The following is a 23,146-nucleotide window of genomic DNA, read 5'->3' on the forward strand; positions in this document are numbered from 1 at the left end:
TCTTCTTGCCTCCTCTTGTACCTCTTATGCCACTCAAATACAGCACATTTTGTTATAGCATCCTCACCCTACACCACTTTTTACGGCTCCTACATTTCAATACCATTTTGTAGCATGAGCGACACTACATGGCCATTCCGGTAATTCAATTGTGTCACCTAATATGCAGTACATAAAAAATGAACCTTATTAGGATTAGAACAGGTTTTTTTAGGGAGTCGTCCATATTATTTTATGTTTTTTATTCCTAGTACACATCTGCTTTGACCTACGATGCTGTTCAAGTGATGACCGAAGCTTTCCGTTACCTCCGCAAACAGAGGATTGATATCTCCAGGAGAGGCAATGCTGGGGACTGCCTTGCAAATCCAGCGGTTCCATGGTCTCAAGGCGTCGAAATTGAAAGAGCGTTGAAACAGGTGATCTGTTATGCTAAAAAAGGCAGACTCTATAAGTAGTTTCGGCATAAGGTAACAAGTGTCATATTTGTTTGGTGCAAAACCTTTGTTTAATATAAGTCTACCGGTGACATGCTTTTTGCCTTGAAACTTTATGGTAAGTCTTGATAGCTCTAAGGAGGATGGCGTTTATAGACATGATTTACTGCTATGTTGCATATCATCCTTTAGGTCCATGTGGAAGGCCTAACTGGGAATATTCAATTTGATCAATATGGAAGGCGAATCAACTACACAATCAATATTATGGAATTAAAAAACAGTGGTCCACGTAAGGTAAAGGAGTGCATATTGTTTCAACAGACAGGTATTCATCATTTTCTTTTCACAATGTCTCCCATTGTATAGATTTTTCTTTTTCCTCCAGAATATTTTTATAATTTCAAGTGGGTGGATTTTTGAGTTTCTCCTCAGAGATTATTGTTTCATTATATTTGAACCAAGTAGGGAGCTTGTGATTCATTGCACATGAGTAATAGCTCACTGTTCAAAAATTACATTGACTCGCAAAGCTTAGTTTTTCTGGTGAGTGCATGAAAGTGAAAAGCGCACAAGGTCTCTATGACTTTGTTCAAGTTGAAGCCTGCTATTTGCCTGTTTTCACAAGAATTGATTGGATTCAGATTTCGGAAAGGTGGGCATTCAGTAGAACAAAAGTTAGAAATGCTCTTTAAGAAATGCCTGGGTAATAGAGCAATAGGGCAGAATTCTCACGGGCAGTCTTACACAGAAGCGGCAAAGACAAAGGCAAACATTTTTAAAAGGTAGTAAACCTTGCAATGGATTAGTGCCCCATCCTACATTTGTTCTTCATGCTGACAAGATAGGCCATGGTCCTAAACTGGAGTTTAGAAATACTTTAAGGTGGCGTAGTTATTATCACAGCTGCCTCACATATCAAGAAAGGTGTGGCTGCAGACCTTCAGTGACAGACCTCCCTGTGACTGCTTCTGCCACAAGACCCTATGACATCACTCAGGGGCCTGTGGTTGGAGGTGTGAAGTGAAGTGAAGTCTTGGCATTGGGTGAGGTGGGCATGTGTAGGCAGATATGGATGCTGAGCATAAGCAAATAAATAAATGTGACTCTTATTTTTCTGAAAACGCCTAATCTAACAAATGTACAACTTCAATAACAAAAGATTATTTTTCGTTTCTGCATTTTTACCGTAGAGGAAATCTTCTTAAAATTTGTTCTATTGCATGTGTGTTTAACCAGCAAACATCTAAAAATATGATATCACAATTTAATACATACTATAGTATTACCTCTGCGTTGTTCCCAGTTGATTCTGGAGTTTGTCAGGCGGTGTGTTCTGCTCCTACTCTGTTCAGTGCTTGCATGGACTGGGTGTTGGGCAGGGTCGTGGGGTCTAGCAGCTGTGGGGCATCTGTTAGTACAGAGAGATTCACTGATCTTGACTCTGCCAACGATGCTGTGATCTTAGTGGAGTCAATGGAGACTCTGATTGGGGCTCTCGAGAGATTGAGTGAGGAGTCTGAGTGTCCTGGGGTTGCAAGTGTCCTGAAATAAAACAACATCAGGGCCTTTAATGACCTCTAAGGCACAGCCATCAAGCAGTGTGTCTGTCTGTGGAGAGAGTGTCAACCACGACGAGAAGTTTACTTACCTCAGAAGTGACGTTCGTGTCTCTGGTATGATGTCTTTAGGTGGACTGGGAGAGCATGGGGTGTCGTGAGGTTGCTGGAAAGGGGTGCGTGGCTCTCCTGATGTCTTTGCAAAATGACAAAAGTCCAAGTCTTTAGAGTCCTGGTACTTTCTGTTTTGCTATTTGGTTGCGAGACATGAATGATGTCCAGTGACCTGAGACGAAGACCCAAACTGGAATCCTTCAGTACTGTGTCTCTTGGGAGAATCCTTGGGTACAGCTGGTTTGACTTTATGGAGTCCAGAATGAGGCACATTACCTGCATTGTAAGGGAGCGTCAGTTATGGCACTATAGCTATGTGGCACAATTCCCTGAGGGTGATCTGGCTCACAGGATCCTCATTGTTGAGCTCTCGAGCAGCTGGACCAGGCCAAGTGGATGCCCGTGTAACACCTGGCTGAGGCAGATGGCTGGTCATTTCTGGAGTGTAGGATTGGAGTATATGTCTGTCTGTGGGGTTGCCAACTGGGATCCTGAGCTGTTTTGTCATGTGGTAGTGGCATGTTCCCTAACCTTACCTGACCTGGCATATAGTATTCCAGTTACACAATGTTTAAAACTTGCATTGTTAAATTTGCCACTTTAATGTATTCTTAAGAAACACTACAGAATTCACCAACAAAGGCTGCTACAAAATTAATAAAAAAAATAATAATTCTAGTTGCATATCTGCAGTGGCAGATCCTCTGTGGTTACTCTAATTCACAGGACTATAGCATCTTTTCACAGAAATAATCACAGTACTGTACATTTAACATCAAGAGTATTTGTAGGTATTAAATTGTGACATTGCTTCATAGAAATATTCTAGTATTGTACCAGCCAGCCAATTACTGTGCAGATGGACAGAACCAAATGTGTGATTGCAGTAAGATCCAATAATCCAGGCAGAGACTTTCAAAAGAGGGAATTAATAGCAACCCCTTGCAGAAGATGAGGGTGTTTTTGGCAGATCACAGGGGGAGAGTATGAAAGTGACAACGTTGATCAGAGATCCTAGCCATACTGACAACAGGGGACAGGAGAAGAATGGAAGTATCTAGTACCAAGTGTGGATCTGTGCAGCAGTCAATGAGGGGTCTGCCACTGGAGGTCTGCAGCAAGAGTCTATTTCACATTTCGAGGCGCCTAGTCACTTTCATTGTGGAGTATACCAATTCTCCCCACAATCCCCTACATATTTTTTATATATTCTTCCTATACTCCAGTTTCCTTTATACTTCAAACACCCACATGTTAGATTATTTTTCTTTAAACTTTAAACCGAGACCAAGATAAGTAAATGTGGACATGTGAGTGAGTGTTCTTCAGTTGATGCCAGCCTTGAAAATCATTCTTCTGGACCAGACTCTGGCATGCATGATACCCTAAATATAAAAAGATAAGATTAGAAAATAAATGTATTGAAATTTTTCTGATATTCTGAAACATTCTATCCTGCATTTTAGAGTTTTCAGAATAAATGCTACTGTTAGGTAGATGGCCAGCAGTAAAGTATTGGAATTATAAATTAAAACAGAAATAATCTCTGAAAGAATTTGTTTCATGTTCCTTTTTTTAAAGATTGGATATTGGAATGAGGTTGACAAAATGGTTGTTACAGCAACGGACTTTCAAGGTGGGAATGACACAACAGGAATGGAAAATAAGACAGTAATTGTCACCACCATTTTGGTAAGTTATCATTAAGGCTACTTTATATTAATACCACTTTATATCACTCACAGCTTATCATCAAGTCCGCTCCTATTTTATTTTGGTTTATACATCTAATACCAGGAACATTCAAAAAGTTTCTGCACTTTTATATTTTCGTTGGAAACAGTGAAGGCGGGAGGAGTTAATGATTGGTCGTGTCTGAGAGAGTCATGTGACTAGTTCTGTCTGGCGAGCTGGCTGCCCTTGTAGTTTAGTATAAGAGTCGTCACCCTGTGGTGAAGATGGCTGTGAAACTTAGAAATTCCATCAAAGAGGAACAGCATTCTGTCATATGCTTTTTGTGGGCAGAAGGTGTGCCAGGAGCACAAATTCATCTCTGCATGTGTGCTCATTATGAGGATAAAGTTTTCTCTCGTAGAGTCATCTATGAGTGAATTGAAATGTTCGAAAATGGCTGTACTAGTGTGACGGATGTAGAGTGCTCTGGATGGGAAGAAGATTTTCATGTGATGATGATGTGAAAGCAGTGGTGCATCAGTGGCTATGCGCTTAATCAAAAACATTTTTTGCTGATGTCATTAAAAGTTGGTACCATGCTGGGAAAATTGCATTGCAAAGGATGGTGACTATGTAGAAAAGTGATGTCATATGTTTTTGAAATTCTTAATAGAATTAAAAAAAAGTGCGGAAACTTTTTGAACGTCACTTGTAATTTGGATTTTTTAAGAAATTCGTTCATTTATCCATTCATTTTTTGAACTTGCTTTTCCCGGTGAGGTTTGCCCAGATTGTCCTGCCCCCAACCGTAATTCCCAGGTATTCCCAAGTCAGCTGAGAGATGAGTTTGCCCAGTGTGACATGCCCAGAGCAGTTCAAGGGGGAACCACCTTGGGCATCCTTATGACATGCACAAACCATTTCAACTGGCTTCTCTAAATCTGGATGACCAGCGACTCTACTCTGAAGTTCCCCAGAATTAGATTCTAATTAAGATTTTGTGATCTTCGGGTCCTCGTGTTAATGTTCATAATTTGACAAAATATTATTTTGACATGATGTACTTACAACAAAGATACAAAAGAATAAAGGATGATTTATACTTCTGTGTCAAACCTACTGCATATATATACTGGATAGATAGATAGATAGATAGATAGATAGATAGATAGATAGATAGATAGATAGATAGATAGATAGATAGATAGATAGATAGATAGATAGATACTTTATTAATCCCCAAGGGGAAAATCACATACTCCAGCAGCAGCATACTGATACAAACAATATTATTTAAAGAGTGATAAAAATGCAATGCAAGTTAAAAAATGCAAGGTGGAGAGTGTGAGGCAGGTATAACGGTTTATAATCTTGTATAGCGTTAACGTTTACCCTCCCGGGTGGAACTGAAGAGTCGCATTGTGTGGGGGAGGAACGATCTCCTCATTCTGTCAGTGGAGCAGGATGGTGACAACAATCTGTCGCTGAAGCTACTCCTCTGTCTGGAGATGACACTGTTCAGTGGATGTAGTGGATTTGCTGAGCTTTTCACCCTATCATGTAGTGTGAGCCCCTGGGAAGAAACCTCATTTCTGCCACTTGTACTTGCTATCTAATTCTTTAGGTCACCATAGATGAGGACAGGGATGTACTGTAGATAAACTAGTAAACTGAAAGTTTTGTATTTGGACTCACGTTCTGTCTCTCTCATCTCTTCACCATCTAATAACTAACGTGTGGTGAGCATACTGGCACAAAATGGTTGCTGTCGCATTCTCCAGGTGGATGCTGCACAATGGAGGTGGTTGCAGCGTCTCCCCCCTTTCTATGTAAAGTACTTTAAGAGTCTTGAAAAGGGCTATAGAAATGCAGTGTCTTCTTCTTCATCTTCTTCCTGCTTCACCACCAAGGAATAATACAGCACCCTGAGTCAACATACAGTTGCTAAATGTCAATTGGGGAATCTAACTTGATGAACAATATTTCAGAATTTTAAATAAAGGAATCTTACTTACTGTTATAATTAATATTTTATACTTATAGTTATAAGAATATACTGCTCTTTGCAGTCACTGAAGCTTCTTTACCCTCAAAAACTGTTTCGTCTTGGTAGAGTTCTGTATTACTCTGCTTTCCCCTTTTGTATTATTAATATGTAGCCTTTGTCAGAATGCCTCATATGTCACAGACTTACCACATTTTATAAGGTATTGTACCATATAACTTCTCACCACCTTCCCTTCTACATTTATAATCTCAGGCAATTTAGGTGTAGTAAAAGACGAGCAAGAGTTTAGTTACACTTTAAATAATGTATTATCGATAATATTAATAAATAATAACAATAAACAAAGTACAAGTGAATATTGGCAACCATACAACCTGATAAATGCTGATGTATAGTTTCAGGCGGCACACAGACTCATTCTTACTTAAAATGTCTCTAGTTAAGGCATCATTTGTGGTCAGCTTTCTTCAGAACAGGCCACATGCCTGTCTCAATATGGCTGCCGAGTTGTGCTCCTCATGGCAATGGTGTGACAGAGAGTTGCTTCTTCATGGTGATGTTTTTAAGAGAGAGGGAGAAGTAAAGTAAGCAAATTTATAAATTCTCTGTCCAAACCCTACAGCCAATAGGGTGCCGTGGTACTTAATGGGTTTTGAATTTAAACCAAACAGGCAAATTTAGACCAATAGAATTCTGGTGTGACACAATGGTTTCACACCTACCACCAATACCATTTGTTGAGCTGATGCTTGCCAGCTCAGTGATTTCACTTTCCTGTGGGGTTCATTGAGAGAGTCCTACAGAGAATCACTTGCCAAACTGGTTTACGCCCCGACTCTGTCATAAAATTCACTATCCTCTCTTAACCCAATGGGTAAATGTGAATGCTTCTCACTAATGAAACACTAATATTACATTTGCTTTGTCTAAGTTACAAATAAAGACATACAAAATATTTATTTATGTTTGACACCACAACAAAAACCATTTTGCAAATTTGATTAACTGAACTCAGTCCTTCGTCTGGCTGCAGTAGTCACTGTGAAGTCAGTGTCAACAAGACTTTGCAAAGAAATTATTTCAAAATTATGTCATAATTTCTGTTGTTTATATCTTTAAATATGAAAAATGAACGCATTCTAGTGTAGAATTTTTATCCCAGGTTATCCCTGTGTGGAGTTTGCATGTTCTCTCCGTGTCTGCGTGGGATTCCTGCGGGTGCTCCGTTTCCTCCCACAGTCCAAAGACATGCAGGTTAGGTGCATTGGAAATCCTAAATTGTTCCTAGTGTGTGCTTGGTGTGTGGGTGTGTGTGTGTGTTTGCATGTGCCCTGTGGTGGCCTGGCGCCCTACCTGAGGATTTGTTCCTGCCTTGCGCCCTTTACTGGCTGGGACTGGCTCCAGCAGACCCCCGTGACACTGTGTTAGGATATAGTGGGTTGGACAATGACTGACTGACTGATTGACTATCTATAACCTGGTCAACTTCCATGCTAAACATCTTTTCCATTAAAGATAAGGCAAGTTTACACTACATAGACATTTTTTGATCTTTGATATTAAAAAAATAAACAAACTTTATGGAAGAGTAAGATTAACTTTCATTATACTCTCAGTAGCTTTGTATACTCTGAGCAATACAATAAATCAATATGAAGTCTCCCATATTTTCAGTGATTTCGAAAATTAACAGTCAAAAGGAACGCAGATATGAAAACAATTAGAGTTATAGATTCAGGACTTGGCAGGTTGTCAGCTACTTCAGAATTCAAAATGTTATGTGGTTCGATATGCACTTCTGTACTCCAGTGTTAATAAAGAGCTGTTATTTGAGGATTTGTGACCATTCTGTGCCCTCGAACAAAGCTGGTCATTCTCTTCTGACTTCTCTTATTAACAAGGTATGGTTGCCTACACATCTGGCCCTCACAGGATTTTTATCACATAATTTTCCATCAACTCCAGAACTTATAGTGACTGAAAATCCCAAGAGAGCAGCTGTTTTTGAGATGGAGAAACTCTCAAGTCTGATGAGGTGGACCACACTACAACAACAACAACATTTATTTCTATTGCACATTTTTGTACAAATAATGTAGCTCAAAGTGCTTTACATGATGAAGAAAGAGAAAAAAGACAAAATAAATAAGAATTAAAATAAGACAAAACTCATTAACATATAATAAAATAAGGTCCGACAGAGGGAGGACAGAAAAAAAAAAAACTCCAGACGGCTGGAGAAAAAATAAAATCTGCAGGGGTTCCAGACCATTAGGCAGAGTGGTGGCTCTGAGGCTAAAGATTTGCACTGGCAATTGGAAGGTTGCTGGTTTGAATCCCGTAAATGCCAAAAGGGACTCTGCTCTGTTGGGTCCTTGAGCAAGGCCCTAAACCTGCAATTGCTGAGTGCTTTGACTAGTGAGAAAAGCTCTATAGAAATGCAAAGAATTATTATTATTAGCATGAGACCGCCCAGCCCCCTCTAAGCATTTTACCTAACATAAAATGATCAGGATAAGCTGAATCTATAAATGTATAAATGTGTAATGCAAAGTTGACTAACTGACTCACTCAGTCGTTCATCAACAAAAGCACGATTTCCCATTTTTTAAAGAGCTGAAATCTGTCATGATGGTACACCTAGGGCAGTAGGTGTCTGCTAAGAAAGGACGTATTGATATTTCAATATTTACGGGTAACCCCCTTCCAATTGACAAAACTAAACATCCAAAAATCTCAAAACTGTTTTGACATATTTAATTGAAATTTGATGATGTTACAGAAAAAAGAAAATTAGCTGTTTTATTTTTTTTGTTGAAATTTATTTATGCTAATTTATGCTAATATAATGCTCTGCACTGTACTAATAGCAGGCTTTATGCAAATGAAGTAATTGATAGGTCAGACAGCAGCACTAACCAATATGGTGTGCAGACAACTGAAGAACGCCCGGTGTCCTGGACAGGAAAAAAGAGATGTTGATCACTTTTAGTAGGTACAGTAAGATCTGAAATGGAAGGAGAAAGTTCAGTGAAGCTCAAGGAAGATGCGAAGCTCAGTGGCTATCAAGCACTATAAAGCTCCAGTGAAGGTGTCAGGCACAGTGGCTATGAGTGTAGGTGTTGCAAAAAGGCAGAGAGAGAGAGATAAAAGTGGAAGAGGTGTCCCAACATCCAAGACAAGTTGGGTCTGATGCACAGGCATCGGGATGGAGGTCAGGATTTTAGAGGCTTAAGCCCCTGATTTATTGTGACCAGCCCCTGATCTTTTTCTCGATTGTATACATGATCAATAGTGGTAAGTCTCTGATCTTTTTGTCCATCATGTACAATATAGCCTCTAATCAATGTTACACCATTATATGAATGTGTGTAAAACCCAAAGAGACCTCCCCTTCAATTTTATATATACATAAGATCACATATATCAACCACAGAGGGGCTAAGATCCTGATGTCTGCAAATTCTAGAAATTCCCCTGAAACAGAGGCGGCATCAGTTTTAAACTTAACAGCTCCCTTAGGAGCTACTTCATTGTAATATACATTTGTATATACAGACTTTGAAAGGGGACCCGCACCCCGTCCTCTGAAGTTGTTTACTCTTACATGTGTGTTTGCTGACTTTGAACATGTATGCCTCACACCTCCGATCTCCAGAATTCTTTACATACACATTTGCACCTGTGGACTTTAATGGTCAGTCACATACATCTGATGAAAATCATGAAAACAAATAACTTGAATGAATGATGTAAACAAATGTCAATCATAAACATAGTAATGATAATAACATATACTAAAATTTCAAGTCAAAAGAATACATTTTCCTGTAAAATTGTGTTTTGCAATGACCATCAGCAAAAGCCAAGTCACTAGAAACAGCAGGAATTAATCTTTGTCAGGAATGTTTTACTTGTGGACAATTGTGTGTAGCGTGTTCGAGAGTTAGCGGTTCCAGTGACCTTATATTATTATTATTTATTATTTTACTGATGACTTTAACAAGGTGACTGACAATATTTATGATATGATTGGTTACATTTGTTTTGTTCTTTATCCCAGTTGGAACACAGGCAAGTGAAGTGATTTGCTCATGGTCACACAGTATCACTTCTTGGATTTGAACCCACAACGTCAGGATTTGAAGTCCTAAGTCCAAGGCCTTAACAACAACACCACATTGCCTGACAATAATATTAGCCCTTAGTTAAAAAAAAAAAAATACAAATATTACATGCAGAAAAGCGCTAAGTTAGTTACACTGTCCTCCTTATACATTCAATTAACCAATGGCGCTGACACCGGCCCAGAGTCTGATGACATTTCCCAGGCAACAGCATAGCACAGCTAGTACTTTATATTGAGATTCAGCCTCATGATTGACTGTTTGGAGGAGCAGACTATTTGCTTTAACAAGCAGATTTTTTCCAACTTAACCTTTTCTCAGATCTCAGTATGAATTATTTTATATCACTCGGTATTTTGTGACATTTTTCTGATTTATCATTTTCTGTGGCACAGGGCCTGAATGCACTCTCAATGTCATTTACCAAAGTCTTTTGGTGCATTATAGTTCTTTTTCTTAATGTAAATTACCTAATGAACATTATGTTAATTAGGCTTCATATTCAAGTTTCTTTGAAAATTAGGGCTGCCCATAATATATTTACATAATATTCTAAATCCTCATAATATAGAAAATTGCATTAGCATGATTATCTAGTAACAAAATGTACATAAAATAATATTGAAATGCCAAAATCAGGGTTAATTACTAGTTTGGTAATTAACAGTGAAGCTAGCATTTACATTTTTTTCCAAATGCCATCTTTGCTTCTATGGGTTTTTTTTTTGCCATTTCAATATTTGCTTTGGAAAAGCGTTTAGGTGACAATCTTAAATGTATTTATTTTTTTAAACTTTCCTTAAGAAATTTGTATTGTGTATAAAAGCATTGCACTTGACACTCCACTTCTTAACAAAATGTGTAGCATGCCTAATAGAGCATTCTTTTTCTGTTCTAAACCAATTCTGTTTTTATTTTTTTGGCAGGAAGCACCATATGTCATGCTGAAAAAAAACTATGAAATGTTTGAAGGCAATGAAATGTATGAAGGCTATTGTGTGGATCTGGCTGCAGAAATAGCTCGGCATTGTGGTTTTAAATATAAACTCTCCATAGTGCCAGATGGGAAGTATGGAGCCAGGGATCCTGAGACCAAAATTTGGAATGGAATGGTTGGGGAACTTGTGTATGGGGTAAGAGAAAAACCTTTTAAAAATTCTGATGCAGATGCATTCGGATTAGTACCACAAATTCATATATGTATATATTTTGTTTTATATCTATCTAACTTTATATTTATCTATACTTGTGTGTATATATATATATATATAAATATACTGTACTGTATATATATATATATATATATATATATATATATACACACTATACATATGCAATTTATATATATATATATATATATATATATATACACACAAACACACAGTATTTATATATATATATATATATAGTCGGAGACCACATCTTTATAAAAGTCACACGTTTATTCATTCACAAATATAAACACAGTCCCGAAACACTACACAATGCAAACAGCAATAATCACCCAACAATCCTTCTTTCTATCAGTCCTTGTTCAGCAATCTCCTCCTGGGACCTTCGTCCTGCTCCCGACTCTAGCTCCCAGATTGCTGGGAGGCGGCGCCTTTTATTCCCGCCCGGATGTGCTTTAGGTGGCTGATGACAGTGTGGCGGAAGTGCTGCCCTTTGCACCGGAAGCACTCTGGGCGTTCCTGGCAGGTTCCTCCGCCATCTTGCAGAGTGTGGCAGAAGTAACTGTCTCCAGGTTCCTCAAGGCTTAAGTCGCCCCCTGGCGGTGGCCACGGGTCCAAACAGTCCAGAACCCTTTTTCTCCTTTCCCGTGGTCCTCTCCTGCTCCAGGGCGGTTGCCCCCTTGTGGCCTGAAAGTTATTCTTATGACCGTCCGGTACATTTAGGCGTCCCTGCCAGGTCAGAACCCCAGTCGTCTGTGAATATATATATATATATATATATATATATATATATATAGTGCATCCAGAAAGTATTCACAGCGCATCACTTTTTCCACATTTTGTTATGTTACAGCCTTGTTCCAAAATGGATTAAATGAATTCTTTTCCTCAGAATTCTACACACAACACCCCATAATCACAATATGAAAAAAGTTTACTTGAGGTTTTTGCAAATTTATTAAAAATAAAAAAACTGAGAAATCACGTGTACATAAGTATTCACAGCCTTTACTCAATTCTTTGTCGATGCATCTTTGGCAGCAATTACAGCCTCAAGTCTTTTTGAATATGATGCCACAAGCTTGGCACACCTATCCTTGGCCAGTTTCACCCATTCCTCTTTGCAGCACCTCTCAATCTCCATCAGGTTGGATAGGAAGCGTCAGTGCACAGCCATTTTAAGATCTCTCCAGAGATATTCAATCAGTTCAGATTCAAGTCTGAGCTCTGGTTGGGCCACTCAAGGACATTCACAGAGTTGTCCTGAAGCCACTCCTTTGATATCTTGGCTGTGTGCTTAGGGTCGTTGTCCTGCTGAAAGATGAACCGTCAGCCCAGTCTGAAGTCAAGAGCGCTCTGGAGCAGGTTTTCATCCAGGATGTCTCTGTACATTGTTGCAGTCATCTTTCCCTTTATCCTGACTAGTCTCCCAGTTCCTGCCGCTGAAAAACATCCCCACAGCATGATGCTGCCACCACCATGCTTCACTTTAGGGATGGTATTGGCCTGGTGATGAGCGGTGCCTGGTTTCCTCCAAACGTGATGCCTGGCATTCACACCAAAGAGTTAAATCTTTGTCTCATCAGACCAGAGAAATTTGTTTCTCGTGGTCTGAGAGTCCTTCAGGTGCCTTTTGGCAAACTCCAGGTGGGCTGCCATGTGCCTTTTACTAAGGAGTGGCTTCCGTCTGGCCACTCTACCATACAGGCCCAGAGATAGTTGTCCTTCTGGAAGGTTCTCCTTTCTCCACAGTGGACCTCTGGAGCTCTGACAGAGTGACCATCGGGTTTTTGGTCACCTCCCTGACTAAGGTCCTTCTCCCCCGATCGCTCAGTTTAGATGGCCGGCCAGCTCTAGGAAGAGTCCTGGTGGTTTCAAACTTCTTCCACTTACGGATGATGGAGGCCACTATGCTCACTGGGACCTTCAAAGCAGCAAAAATTTTTCTGTAACCTTCCCCAGATTTGTGCCTCAAGACAAGCCTGTCTCAGAGGTCTACAGACAATTCCTTTGACTTCATGCTTGGTTTGTGCTCTGACATGAACTGTCAAGTGTGGGACATTTATATAGACAGGTGTGTGCCTTTCCAAATCATGTCCAATCAACTGAATTTACCACAGGTGGACTCCAATTAAGCTGCAGAAACATCTCAAGGATGATCAGGGGAAACAGGATACACCTGAGCTCAATTTGGAGCTTCATGGCAAAGGCTGTGAATACTTATGTACATGTGCTTTCTCAATTTTTTTATTTTTAATAAATTTGCCAAAATCTCAAGTAAACTTTTTTCACGTTGTCATTATGGGGTGTTGTGTGTAGAAATCTGAGGAAAAACATGAATTTAATCCATTTTGGAATAAGGCTGTAACATAAAAAAAACGTGGAAAAAATGATGCGCTGTGAATATTTTCCGGATGCACTGTATATATAAATATATATATAAATATATATAGCGGCTTATAGGGAGTGCACAGCCCCTCAAACCCTACACAGGACCCATGTTTAGCACACACGTTTTTTATTTAAAGTGGGAAACGCTTTTCCTTGTTCTCCTCCTGCCTGGCACAGTAACATAAGCACAAATAGCACTTGGACACAGCACACAGAACTTTCTTTTCTTCTCTCTTTCTGTTTGTCTTCCACCTCCACTTCTCCCAGCAAGCTTTGTCTCTCTTCCTCCTGACTCTGGCTCCCACAATGAAGGCAGGCAGCTCCTTTTAAGCTGAACCTGTGAGTTCTCTAGATGGTTCATTAGTGAGGTCTGGAGTCACTCCCAGGAGTAGTGAAATCCCCAAAGCAATACTCTGCAGCTTCTGCAGCTTCCCCTGGTGGTAGCTATGGAACCCAACAGAGCTATAGTGAACTTCAACTCCCAGCTGGCCATGCGGGAATCCGTGGTGCCCCAGCAACCTAGGGGAACTGCCCTCTAGTGACCCGGAGAAGGTAATGCCCTGAACACGCGCTCTCCACCAGTTCTTCCGTCCATCTGGTATCACAGCCCCTGGCCATCCTCAACAATATATACTCACACACAGTATTTATATTTATATTTATATATATATATATATATATATATATATATATATATATATATATATATATATATATATGTATATGTATGTGAGAATAAATAAACAGACATGAAAGAAAATATAAATTTAATAAAAGGAATAGCATAGTTAATAGTTATATCTTATTATTAATCTCTTTCTACACTCACCTAAAGGATTTTTAGGAACACCTGTTCAGTTTCTCATTAATGCAACTATCTAATCAACCAATCACATGGCAGTTGCTTCAATGCATTTAGGGGTGTGGTTCTGGTCAAGACAAATCCAAAACACAACTCCAAACTGAATGTCAGAATGGGAAAGAAAGGTGATTTAAGCAATTTTGAGCGTGGCATGGTTGTTGGTGCCAGACGGGCCAGTCTGAGTATCTCACAATCTGCTCAGTTACTTGTATTTTCACGCACAACCATTTCTAGGGTTTACAAAGAATGGCATGAAAAGGGAAAAACATCCAGTATGCGGCAGTCCTGTGGGCGAAAATGCCTTGTTGATGCTAGAGGTCAGAGGAGAATGGGCCGACTGATTCAAGCTGATAGAAGAGCAACTTTGACTGAAATAACCACTCGTTACAACTGAGGTATGCAGCAAAGCATTTGTGAAGTCACAACATGCACAATCTTGAGGCGGATAGGCTACAACAGCAGAAGACCCCACCGGGTACCACTCATCTCCACTACAAATAGGTAAAAGAGGCTACAATTTGCACGAACTCACTAAAATTGGACAGTTGAAGACTGGAAAAATGTTGCCTGGTCTGATGAGTCTCGATTTCTGTTGAGACATTCAAATGGTAGAGTCAGAATTTGGCGTAAACAGAATGAGAACATCGATCCATCATGCCTTGTTACCACTGTGCAGGCTGGTGGTGGTGGTGGTGTAATGGTGTGGGGGATGTATTCTTGGCACACTTTAGGCCCCTTAGTGCCAATTGGGCATCGTTTAAATGCCATGGGCTACCTGAGCATTGTTTCTGACCATGTCCATCCCTTCATGATCACCATGTACCCATCCTCTGATGTCTACTTCCAGCAGGATAATGCACCATGTCACAAAGCTCGAATCATTTCAAATTGGTTTCTTGAACATGACAATGAGTTCACTGTACTAAAATGGCCCCCACAGTCACCAGATCTCAACCCAATAGGGCATCTTTGGGATGTGGTGGAACAGGAGCTTCGTGCCCTGGATGTGCATCCCACAAATCTCCATCAACTGCAAGATGCTATGCTATCAATATGGGCCAACATTTCTAAAGAATGCTTTCAGCACCTTGTTGAATCAATGCCACGCAGAATTAAGGCAGTTCTGAAGGCGAAAGGGGGTCAAACACCATATTAGTATGGTGTTCCTAATAATCCTTTAGGTGAGTGTATATAAAATGACACTAGAATCTTGGTCTTAATCGAAAGCTTAATGCCCAATTTATTCCGAAAATTCATTACATTTTTCAGATCATAGATCCACCTGTTTTGTGTTGTGGAACAAACAAATATTTGTAATATTTAAGTCACAGTACATTACATTCTATTTACCTGTTGAATATGAAACTTAATATATTTTAAATCACAGAACACAGTTTGATTTCATGTCTCTTCCATTCTGTTTCCAGAAAGCCGATATAGCGGTTGCACCGTTAACTATTACTCTGGTTCGAGAAGAAGTAATTGACTTTTCAAAGCCATTCATGAGCTTGGGGATCTCCATCATGATTAAGAAACCTCAAAAATCCAAACCAGGGGTTTTCTCCTTCTTAGATCCTCTGGCATATGAAATTTGGATGTGCATCGTTTTTGCCTACATTGGGGTCAGTGTGGTTCTGTTTCTGGTCAGTCGCTTCAGCCCCTATGAGTGGCACACAGAGGAGTATGAAGATGGACAAATCCAAAGTAACGAATCAACAAATGAATTTGGGATATTTAATAGTCTCTGGTTTTCGCTTGGTGCCTTTATGCAGCAAGGATGCGATATTTCGCCAAGGTTGGTCCATCTAACATTTTAACTTTGTGCATTTACGGTCTAGATCTGAAGCAATGGTGCATACATGTTTGCCTCCTGAAAGTCCACCTTAGCATATAATTATAATGGGACGGACCCATTTGATCGCTAAGACACCCTTATTACCTTAATTCAGGACAAGAACTATGCGATTGATGTTCAATTTACGTCAGTCGAGTATTTCTTCAGTGAACATGTATACTCCATGCAGAGGCCGTTAAATGCATGAGGTTGCACTGATTTCATGTCCTCTTGGAGGGGTACCGTGTTTTTGCTGCATATTCCCATTTTGCAGTCCATGGTGCAACTTCATGATATACTTTGTTGATTTCTCGGTTATTTTTTTTTCTTTTCTTTCCTTTTGTATATGTCTTGCTGCTTCTTTCTAACTTAGACTAAAAAATACTGTTCTAGTATGAGTGTCACATCCGATGAGCTGGTAAAAACCTGTATGGTAAGCCATAACTTTTATATCTTTAAGTATGTAATGGTATTATACTCAGTTTCCAAAGTTCAAAAGATGTTGAAAGGGAGGTAGGGTAAAAAAAATTTCCACAATGTTACTCACTAAACGTTGTATTCTTTTGAGTATAAATGGGCAAACACCTTAGTTATAAAGATAACATTTCCATTCACTCTTAATTTGCTAGTAAAAATGAACTTGATTTACTAAGACAGCACATAAAATCACAAACAGGCAGTTAATGTTAGCATAAAATGTTAAATAACAAAGTCTATAATTTATTATTTCACTCCAGACTGAGCAGTAAAACCTGACAGCTAAAGCTTTGGACTGTCTTTGGCAGATATCTACTATTTACATATTCATAATAAGAGAAATAAGTATACAAAGAAGAATGAATTGCACTTAAAAAATGAAACTAAATTAAATGTAAATTTGGCTCCCGTCATATAATGCTTCCCTCTCTGAGTGACCGTAGGCATGCTTCTTAACTATCGATTGTCTCCAATTTCTATTAATATGCAAACATTTTTAATATGGTGATTTGTAAGTTGTTAAGGAAACAAAATGCTAGTTTTTTATGGGATGAAAACATCTCATTAAACATGCATTTTTAATTGGCAGAATTTAGTTTCCATGTTTTTAGCAAATTTTACTATATTCTTCCGACATTTTAGCACGTAACAGTATAAATATTTATAAAATTTAAGTAGAGTGTTATCTCAGAACTACTCTGAGAAATTACTTTTTTTATACTTGGGGTCAGATAAAAAACTGAAGACTTTACGCTGTGCTTTTTTGCCTAGCAGCGTCTGTTTATAGTTCGTTCTCCTCTAAAAAGAAAGATGTATTATGTGTAACCTCTTCTACTGCATTAACAGAATTAGGAATAACATTTACTATAAAGAAGATGCATCTTTTGTTTGTGAAGTGAAATGACTGACCATAAAGGTTAATGGTCCAGTATACTCGTTTTAAGGAGCAAGAAATTTTAGAGTAATTAGTTTGCAGTTCTCATGCTAATTATAATGAGAAACATTTGCTGACCTAATTGATCTTTTTATGTTTGGACAACTGAAGAAGAAAGTTTCAAGTAAGTATACTTGTTTATACACCGTCGGCATGGCACTGCCAGATCTAAACACTAGCATGGTGAATTGCTAGCGTAATAAAGTGACTTTAGCTGCAGGTGGAAGTCCCATTTTACTTTATGGTGTCAAGCAGAGTTGTGTTGCAGTGCAGTGATCCATTAGCCAGCGAAAGTGCTGTGAAGAAGCTGTCTGCTGTTACGGTTCTGCCTTGGTCCATAAGCTTTATGACCAAAGACTTGGAAAATCTTTGCCCCTGGGTTGTAACTCAAAACACTGCTCTCAATAAAATGTTGCCAGATATAGTAGCAAACCTGTCATTTTTCACACATTCTGCATGGGTGTCTTTGTTGTCAAAGCACAAATGCTGCATGATATTCTGATAGCGGTCACAGGACAGCATATCTTTGATTGCGGGAACAGCAAATAGTTCAGAGCAGGTGTCAACCACAGTACCAGCTATGGTCATCGCTGCTGTTGTAAAAAAAATGGAGATAAAGCCCATCAACTCAGAGAGGGAGAGGCAAGTTCGTTGTACCACATGAACGTCACTGACAGAATAAAACAGAATAATAAAAAAAATCTCTGACTTTTACAAATAGCCAAAATTTACACCAGGTGTTAAAGACTCAAATCAAATGTATGTTTTAATTATATTGTAGTAATAATAATAGCAGCTCACTGCTCAAAACACGGAGCACCCGGGTTTGAACCTGGAACCTTTTGGTTATAAGGCAGCAGTTTCTACCTCTGTCGATTGACATTTGAGCTTGAGTTTTTAACTCAATGACAGCAACATGCAAATTGAATGATTTTTTTGCCTTTGGTTATATTCTTTTATAAAAGCACACTTTTTTATTTGATATTTGGACTAAAGTCTTCACACATTATACACGTCACATCATTACTAGTGCACATGGAAAAACGTTCTGTTTTAGGTATGTGATCAGCATTTCTTGCCTTGCATTTCATGTTATCCTACACTTACACAGATCTTTGTAGACACAAAGTACATATGAAATGCATGTGTTCCAAACAGCGATATATGATTTACCCTATACAACAGACACCTTACACCATGATAAAGAGACTTGAGCTTGGAGAAGTTTGCAGCTGACTTCAGCTCCATTTTTTTTGGGATAGCAGGCTGCTTGTGCTGATCAACACAATTACAAAACAAAAGACGCTGACGGAGAGGTGCAAGGGAATTTAAGGTGGCCTGGGATTACCGTATATACTCGCGGATAAGTTCTCCCATGGATAAGTCGGGACTTGATTTTACTGTACAATTTCTGGTATTTTATAAGGTCGGTCATATAAGTCAAATACGGAAAACTCATACTATTGGTCCAAGAGACTATGATATGCTAACACTCAACTGAGAGAGTAACCACGGCACATATGGCCTTTTTTTTCTATGTATTGTGCCTACGTGACCACACGGAAATACCCAAACTATTCCGAAGCAACATTTGCAGTAATTGTGTTTTTTTTTTTTTCTTACACCCTCATACACCTTTATCGTAAGAGTATCCCATATCTAAGATGGAGCACTCGATCAGAAGAAAATATGAAGCTGGTTTTAAATTAAACGATGTTGAACTAGCGAAAGAAATTGGTAACTGCTCTGCTGTAACAAAATTCGATGCGTCTGAGAAACTGGTGCGAGATTGGAGGAAGCAAGAAGATGTAAAAAAAAATGTTGCATTTTTGAACAGGTTTATGAGTCAGGCCTGATTTTATGATCGATTTTTGAGGTTTCAAGACCCGAATTATATGCGAGTATATACGGTATGTGTTTTTTTCTTAGGCTTCAGGGATTTTAGCATTAACAGAGCATTCAACTCACTCCTGTAGCACGCATGTGTGACAAGATATATATGCATGCACACTGTGGAAATGCAATATACAGACAGCTATAAATTTGCATTTTCATTTGTATAATGTCTATTTTATATAATCTTTTGACTATCACTCAAATGTGATCTTTCAGTCAAAATAAGCTATAAAAGAGTATCACAAATCTCAATTTTTATCACTAATAACAGTCAACAACAAAATAGATACACAGTTAATACTGTATTTGTCCCATTCAAATGGAATTAATGCTTTTTTTCTGATAGTAATATTGAATGAAAAAAATGTTACTTTTCAGGTAATTGAGGAACATACCATTTGCATGTGGTGTCCTTATTTCCCTTTTCTGTTTGTTCTTTTTAACCTTTTATACTTTAAATGAAGATAACTTTTTTTTTTGCCTTTCAGGAATCCTAATTTATTATGTACTGTACGCAGGTATTTTTGTAATGGTGTTTTGTTACTTCATGAATGTGAATTCTAAACCATCTTCTTTTTGCTTTGATTAATGCAGCACTAACACAAAATGTTTAAAGTTGCCTGTTTTGATTCTGAGGCATTCATTTCATGTTTACAAATCCATCTCACACTTGTTATTAGATCCCTCTCTGGGCGAATTGTTGGCGGGGTGTGGTGGTTCTTTACCTTGATCATAATCTCATCCTACACGGCTAACTTAGCTGCTTTCCTGACGGTTGAACGGATGGTGTCTCCAATTGAAAGTGCTGAGGATCTTGCTAAACAAACAGAGATTGCTTATGGAACTCTGGATTCTGGATCAACTAAAGAATTTTTTAGGGTAAGATTTTATATATATATATATATATAGTGAGCATCTTGTTTTGAACTAATTGATTCTATGTCTTTATGTGCACCAATTCTGCATTTAGTCATTTTTAAAAGCTTTATATGCATTTTCCTGAGAACTTATCACAGTGCATGCAATCAGTGAAGAGCACTATACAAAAATAAACTGAGTTAAATTCAATTTAATTAATTGGTACAGTCTATTTAAACAGTTCTGATCAAAATGAAATATTATTTCTGAATGTATGTAACTACTGTTATAGCTATGCAACTACTAATAGGGATTTTCTATATTTTTGGACATATTAATTTATCTTGTATGACCATGAAAACTCATTTGTGGGAAACGTGACTTCAATGAGACAGTAAAGAAATCAATAAATATTCTTTGTGCAAATAAGTATAATAATTATACTAAGTGTCTGGCCTTTGTAGAGAAAGAGAGAGAGGATGCAGCAATGTCATATTAACCTTAAAGGCCTACAATAAGACTTCAGTCTTCATGACATCTAATGTGTTTTATGTAACAGCCTGAGCTTGTGTTAGGAAATTAGATTTATATATTGAGATTCACCTCTACAAACAACATCAGCTCTAGAACTAAACCTCTCGACTGAGGTTAATGTATCGCTGGATGTTCCTGACAGGACATGATATGAGAGAGTGTGGATACGCTCACAAAATTCAAACTTTATGTACCCCTGTAGCAGCCCCTTATCACTTGTGTTTGACAATTCATTATCACATGTTGTTTTATCTTGGTAGAGTTATATATATATATATATATATATATATATATTGCTCTACTTTCCCCTATTGTATTATTAATATGTAGTCTTAGAATGCCTAATCTCACAGACTTACCACTGTATATAAATTATCCCCACCTTCCCTTCTATATCTATAACCTAATGCAATTAGATGTAGAAAAAAAGACAAGCAGGAGTTAAGTTACACATGAAATAATGTATTGCTGATAATATTCATAAATAATAACAAAATGCAAAGTACATTTGAATATTGGCAACCATACAACCTGATAAATGGTGATGTGTAATTCAGGTGGCACACAGACTCGTTAGTTACTAAATGTCTCTAGTTAAGGCATCATTGGTGCTCAGCTTTTAGCCACATGCCTGTTCAAAATGGCTGAAGCTGTGCTCTTCATTGTGTTGTCTTCAGTTCATGGTGTGATGGTCTTCTTCATCAGATCAGTAAGAGAAAGATACTTCTACATCATCACAGGTTAGCAAGAGAGATGCATCTTCATCATATGTTGGTTAGAGAGAATGTGGTTGAGCAAGCAAATTTAAAGGCTTTCTGTCCAACCCCTACAGCCAATCCAGACAGTCATATCTCAGACCAATGGGGGAAATACAGTAGTACATCTTAACACCTGCAACCCCCCAAGACCATATGTTAAGCTAACCTGGCATTGTGTGGGGATGAGAGAAAGATTTTACCAAAGAAATACTCATCAAACTGGTTTAAGGCACATCCCCCAAATCCTGTCATAAAATTACAAAGAAAAGTCGTAAACGGGGGGGCAAACAAGAATGCCTCTCACCAAAGTAATACTAAATTACATTGCTTCGCCTAAATTACAAAAACAGACATACAAAACATGTATCAAGTTCTATGCAAAATCTTACATCACAACACATGTGCAGAAGTGCAGTACTTGCTGTTCCCTCACACCATACAGACATGTGTCTCAGTCTCAGTCTGGTCATTTAATCTGTAAGCTTTTGACACTGTACCTGTGTTTGGGGAGTTAGTTCATGATAGGTGCTGGCTTTGTGACTGTATAGTGGAAAAGAAGGTTTACAAAATTAGTAGTTGGAGACAGTATGTATATTTGGCATTTTGGATCTTTTTCTCATGCAGAATTCAAGGACAACAAACAGCTTCCACTGCAACCTGATGGGGCACAACTAATAATACACAGTTGAAAATTATGAAAAAAGGAAAATTTCAGAACAGCAGGACTGTGAAACTGCAGAGATAAGAATAAGAAATGACAGAGTAATTACAGTAGTATGAATAGGCAATCTCAGCAAAGCATGACCATTAAATTATTGAAATTGGGATAGGAGATCTCAGCAAAGCAAGAATGCTTTGTAGCTTGATGTAAAGCCTAAATTATAGAAAAGGAATGTGAGAGCCATGACCATCTGCAGAATTCTCATTGGAAGCTATGCGTTTTTAATTATTGTAACTGAAACAAAAGATCGATGCCAGCAACAAATGTCTAAATTGCACAAAACTACTTATTTGCCTGTAATTTTAAAAGACTCTCAGCTAAATGAAGCCAACATTTGATAGCAGATTGTGAATACTTACATATGGCAGTAGCAAATGTGCAATAAGCACCTAATTCTGTTCAGTGTGGAATAAAAGCACAAAATGAAGTAAATTGTAGGTAAATCGTTGGTCGAAATCCTAGCATCTGATTTTCTATTGGCAATGCAGTAACAATGTATGACAAAGCTAAGAGTGCCTTGCAGACGATTAAACAGTTTGCTGACATAATTAGCAATATGTTAGTACCCCCACTGTGGAGTGCTCAGCGTGTGTTAGATTATTGATATTGTATATGTCTATATCTTCTCCAGAAATGGTAGCCTAAAGAAGATTTAAATTATTCAAAGCAATGGCTTTAAATTTGGTAAGCACTGGATGCTTTTCAGGACCATATGGCAGTTAGTACTGATGCATCACAATCTCAGGGAGCTGAGTATAAATTCCAATGCCATTAAGGTCTGTGAGGAATC

The 23,146-nt window shown here is 38.4% G+C and overlaps 1 protein-coding gene across 5 annotated transcripts in view; it reads left to right on the forward strand.

Annotated features, from left to right (window-relative positions):
- Positions 1-23,146, forward strand: part of gria2b (glutamate receptor, ionotropic, AMPA 2b) — a 203,927-nt gene that overhangs the window by 147,540 nt on the left and 33,241 nt on the right. For all 5 annotated transcript variants that reach the window (XM_039750300.1, XM_039750301.1, XM_039750299.1 and 2 more), the window contains exons 7-12: positions 252-419; positions 630-734; positions 3,692-3,802; positions 10,846-11,052; positions 15,772-16,139; positions 20,166-20,364. In XM_039750300.1, the coding sequence (XP_039606234.1) occupies positions 252-419; positions 630-734; positions 3,692-3,802; positions 10,846-11,052; positions 15,772-16,139; positions 20,166-20,364 (1,158 nt within the window). The remainder of the gene's footprint in view (positions 1-251; positions 420-629; positions 735-3,691; positions 3,803-10,845; positions 11,053-15,771; positions 16,140-20,165; positions 20,365-23,146) is intronic.

Source organism: Polypterus senegalus, chromosome 4, assembly GCF_016835505.1.
Source record: "Polypterus senegalus isolate Bchr_013 chromosome 4, ASM1683550v1, whole genome shotgun sequence".
In the NCBI taxonomy this organism is placed as follows: Eukaryota; Metazoa; Chordata; class Cladistia; order Polypteriformes; family Polypteridae; genus Polypterus; species Polypterus senegalus.